General features: G+C 31.4%; 1 protein-coding gene across 1 annotated transcript in view; it reads left to right on the top strand.

Moving 5' to 3' along the window:
- The window catches only part of ITGB3BP (integrin subunit beta 3 binding protein), a 44,022-nt gene that overhangs the window by 16,781 nt on the left and 22,049 nt on the right, over positions 1-5,192 (top strand). The window contains 2 exon segments of the mRNA XM_019628207.1: positions 3,089-3,224; positions 4,065-4,074. Coding sequence (XP_019483752.1) covers positions 3,089-3,224; positions 4,065-4,074 — 146 coding nt within the window.

Genomic DNA, 5,192 nt, shown 5'->3' with positions numbered 1-5,192 from the left:
TTTTTTGGCACCCTCTGTATTTAGGGTTTTATAATGTAAATTACATAATTAGTACTAGTAATTAATAATAATATCTTAGGTGAGATATTCTAATAACCTAATTAGCCAGTGTGAGTTTATAAAGAATTATCTCCTTTTGGCTGACCTAACTTTTCTTTTGTTTCTGGTTATCCAAATACCTATAATACCTGTGTTTTAAATATTTCAGTGATAGCATAGGCTAGTAGTCCATAATAACAGTAGATCCTTTATATCTCATATTTAATACTGAAAGAACCTTTAGTTTGTACTTTTTAGACTGTTTATAATAGGTAAAAATCAATAAATTCAGACATCTTTTTTGGTAGAATATGCTTTAAACAAAGTGACGAAGCAAACTACAATTTGTGAAAGATATTGAAGGAGAATGTCATATATATTTGAAATTATAGAGAGAAGATTCATTTCTTTTTTCTTTTTCTTTTATTTTAGGCAGAAAAATCAATGCCCCAACCTTAGTTTCGTTAATGTACAAGGTTTGACCTCCTTACAAAAAGTATAGTGGAATTTGGGCTGATCATAGAATCTTTTTAACAGTAGTGTTAAATATCTCTAAGGAGTCAGTAAATGTTACAAGCAGTTGTAAATTATTAAAGACGTAGTTGTGATTTATCTGATTCCTGTTTTCTTACATTTTGTTTACATCCTGAATTCTTTCCCTTCTCTACCCAAATCTATTCTTCTCATTTTCTTCCTCTTTTTCTAAAGCATCTGGTAAGTAGCAGTCATCATTACTGAGTGGAAAGAATGCCAGACTTCTCAACTGGTAGGTAGCTCAGCCTTCTCTCAAATCCCTGTCTTCTTAACTCTTCCCGTTGTGGGAGACTAATCAGTAGGCCAAGGCCTTCATCTGGTGGATGGCAGAACAGAAATATTTAGATGGATTTTACAGTCACTTTTGAGCATCTTCAAGGTTTAAAAGTTAGAAGATCTTATTAAAACTTTGAGGGGGGCTGTAAATCGTAGAGAAATAAGAGTATGTCTTTGTGTATATATCAGTAAGCAGATATATAAAAATCTTACTAAGAATATTTAGTGGGATAGTAGGGAAAGGTAGATTTTCATTTTCCCTCTCTATATAATAATTGTAGACAAACTTTTTTTTCTTTTAACCAACACAGATGACCAAATAAAAGAAAGCAAAAGAGAAGCCTCAGTATTTTTCAGGTGAGGAAAGAAAAAAAAAATACACAGACACGCGCGCACACACATACACACACACACACACACACACGCACGCACACACTCATGCGCACACAAAGACTTATTTTATGAAAGCTAGAAAATTGTTTTCAAGGAGAAATGTATGATCTACAGTTACAATGTTTAGATATTTGGCAATTGGAAAAAATAATTTTTTGGTGAAAATAGGAAAACAGATTGACATAAATGTACATTAGGGTAGTGACTTCCATTTCTTGTACATACACAGTAAAATAGTTCTGGGCAATAAATTCTTGGAAAAGTAGGGTAGGATTGGATAAATGTCATAGTTTATGACCGAATACATATAAACAGGTGAAAACTCAAGATGGAGAGGTAATAATAACCACCTGATAAAGAGACTTAAAACCCTTGCACCCTACAAAAAAGATTGCTTTAGAGTTATAACTTGATATTATAGTTTGATTTTTTTTTAAAGATATTGGTTACATTTGTGGCTACTGTGGGTACATAAAATAAAGAATGGAATGCGTTTTATTCCCTCAATACAAAGAAGTACTTATCATTTAAAAATCTTAACTGTAAAAAAACTTGATGCTATAGATTCTGGAATTAATACCAAGATTATTGAAAAATGTGAAACAGCCACTATTTCTCTCATGGTGTCTTAAAAATAAAGGATAGTTGACAATGGAGAATTATATAACTATTTCAAGACAGCTACCAAGCTAAAGTTCAGTTCTACAATTTTGGCCTTTCCTTTATCCCCCACATCCACCCTATGATGTCAGTTTTACATCTGGGTTTCAGATTTTTCATACCTTTTATTTTCACTTATCTTAGCCTTACCCTCCCCCTCACAAGAACCTTGCTGTGAGATTACTGCAGCCCACTTTAATTTTCCCTCTCTTAATTTCTTTAGCACATACTACCTTAAGACCTCTTCTTTGCTGTCTATGAGGCCAGAAGAATTTGTTCTGCTTCTTTGCACACATTAGTTAGCAAATGCTGGGTGATTAGTAAGCATTATAAAAAACAACTTTAAAGGAAATTCAGAAGAGCGATCAATCAACAGTATGAAAATGGGTGTTTGGAGGAAGTGGATCATGAATGGGGATCTGAACCAAAAAAAGACTAGGTCCCAGGGAAGATAAAAAAGAGAGGGCTAAGGCCCAAATGTGTATAGCCTCATGACTGGGCCTACAGGTGCCATGTAATATTGGATGAATGAATTAGTGAACAAATGAATATATTCTATGTAGAGTGGCTTGGCCAAGTATATTGGACTGTTCCTTTTACATCGTGTGTTTATCACATTTTTTAGTTATAGAGTACAAAGATGAAGAAATGACATTTATTTGCAGGAACTCAAATTCTAGCAGGGCAGACAGAAATGTAAAAAATTTGCTAACTCCAGTAGGAGGTATGCACAAGGTCTGTGGGAACACAGAGGAGGAAGCTGCAGAGGATTTGTACAGGATACGCCAAATTCTCCAAGACCTTCAATTCCATTCGCAATTGTTTGAACATTATTTTGGCCCATAATGACCTTCAGGTTCAGCTGATAGCAAGAGTCAGGATGTAATTGGGCAAGTCAGCCATCTCTACTTGTTTGGAAATACTACCTCAGACGGCAGTAACCCTTTAATGTTAAAATTCCATAAATATCAAATTGAGATTCCCTAATTAGTGTGAAGAACTGAAATATGTACATAACTTTTAAAAATAGTGTTCACTTTCAAAGGTGATAATTGAGTATATTTAAAATCCAAAAGAAAGAGCAAGGAAAAGAGTACTGGTTGAATTTTGTGTGTTTTCAAAGGTATTTTCAGAGATTTATAACTAAACATAAGTATATTTGTCCTAAATTAATATTTATTTCCAGTTATTAGATCCTTCAGAAATTACAAGGAAAAAAAGTATTACAAATTATTCTCCAACAACTGGAACTTGTCGAATGAGCCCATATGCTTCTCCCACAAGCTCTAAACAACAAGTTCTCAAAAATGGACCATCAAATGGTTAGTTGAACATTTCTTTCCACTTACTGTAATATTTTTCTAGTTATTGGTTAAATCAAGATTTTGATTTAATATATGGATCTTGATGTAGCTGATTTTTTACTTTCTTAAAGAATTCAACATAGAAATAGCTAGAATATACATATTACTTTGGACATAAATGTAAACTTTCTAGGCACTTATTTTAAAATGGTACTAGAGATTTTGTCCCCTTACTGTGCCATCCATTAAATAGAAATTATGATCTGACTGCCTTCAGCTACTATCAATTATAATGGTTACAGATATGCCTCTTAACAAGCTATCCATCATGTGCATAAATTAAAGGGCACATAATTCAGGTACCACTGCACTACAGTTTAAGAACGATACTTCTAAATGTTATTTTTATACATGTTGTCCACTTAGTTTTACCCACACTTTGTGTATCTTTAATAGCTGCTTTTACTTATTATATTTCAATCCTTTCTTTTCCTTTACTATTTTAAATACATTTGCAAAAGTTTTGTAGAATTTTCTGTAAGAGAATAACCTAACTTTAATATGAAATTCTTTATTTTAAAACATTGTTAGTTTAAATTTGACGATATATATTTCTTGTTCTCTGGTAGTTTGTTGCTAAAATATTTATTTAAAAAATATAGAAATCTAGATTTTGTAGGTTTCATTTTTAATATTGGAAAAGGTTATGAATCAGTGACATGTCAAGGCTCTATAATATAAAATTTTAAGTAGGCTCAAATTTAATAAAATATATTTTAGACATGCTATGATTAGCCTAATTCATATTTTATTGTTTCACATTTATTGAGTGCTAAGCATATACTAGAAGCAACGCAGAAACAAAGAAGTCTTCTCATTTTACCTAATTTGTTGTAATGAAACCCGTAATGAGATCTTAAACTTTTGACTGACTTTTATTTTATTTTAATCGAATGCCTTTTATCTTAAAGCTATCACTGTTAAGTTTGCTTTTACAAAAATGTATGAAGATGTACTCGCATACATTTCTTCAAGTTCTATAGTTCTGTTTTTTATACACTTGATATATCTTTTGTTTAAAACCAAAAATTAGTACCTTAGAGATGGAACATTTCTAAACTGAATGTGAATAAATTTTAAGTGGATATGTACTCAATTTCCATATTGAAATTAAATATGGACTTAAGGGAACACTCCTTTTGCCCATAAAAAGATTGGTCACATGATTTCAGTTGACATTTAAGTGGATAATTATCACAGATTATAGTACTAAGTAAGCTCTTTTTTAAAAAGCCATATAGCAAGGGTTCCTGGGGAGTTGGTAATGTTCTGTTTCTTAACCTATATTGTGATTACAGTGGTTCACTCTATAATTATTCATTAAACTATACATATGTTTTATATACTTTTTGATGTAAATATCTCATATACAGAAATCTCAAAGTAGGAGAATTCTGTCTAGGCTCTTATATCAGACTGTGTCATCTTATACATGTTTTAGAAATAAAAAAGCATGACTTTTATGAATCAGACTTCTTAAATTACTTCAGTAATTTAAGTTCCAAATGAAATCATAACGGCTATTAACAATCCTCACGTTTTAAATATTATACAAAGCATAAGGTACAATTTAAATAGCTCTTTTATCTAACATTTTAAAGTCATTTTAGGGTACTACTCACTTCCCATCACACTTAGGGTATAATTCAAAACCTTATCATGACTTTTAAGGCCACATACATTAATGTGTCCTCAAATACTTATACATCAAATATGTTTAAAGTATATAGTGTATATTGTACCATAAAGTACTGTAGAACAAACAAGTAAAGGGTTAGCTTATAAAACAATTGTTTACTAAGTACAAACATCATGTTCTACTAGAGCTATGAAATCAAACTTACTTTCAACCCAGCACACATGTGAAGGATAACTTAGTTTCTCTAGTTTTCTCTTTAATATACTAAGCTGCAATGAAAATTTTTT

The sequence above is a fragment of the Hipposideros armiger genome, unplaced genomic scaffold (assembly GCF_001890085.2).
Source record: "Hipposideros armiger isolate ML-2016 unplaced genomic scaffold, ASM189008v1 scaffold_755, whole genome shotgun sequence".
NCBI lineage: Eukaryota > Metazoa > Chordata > Mammalia > Chiroptera > Hipposideridae > Hipposideros > Hipposideros armiger.
This window is presented reverse-complemented; position numbering and strand designations above follow the sequence as displayed.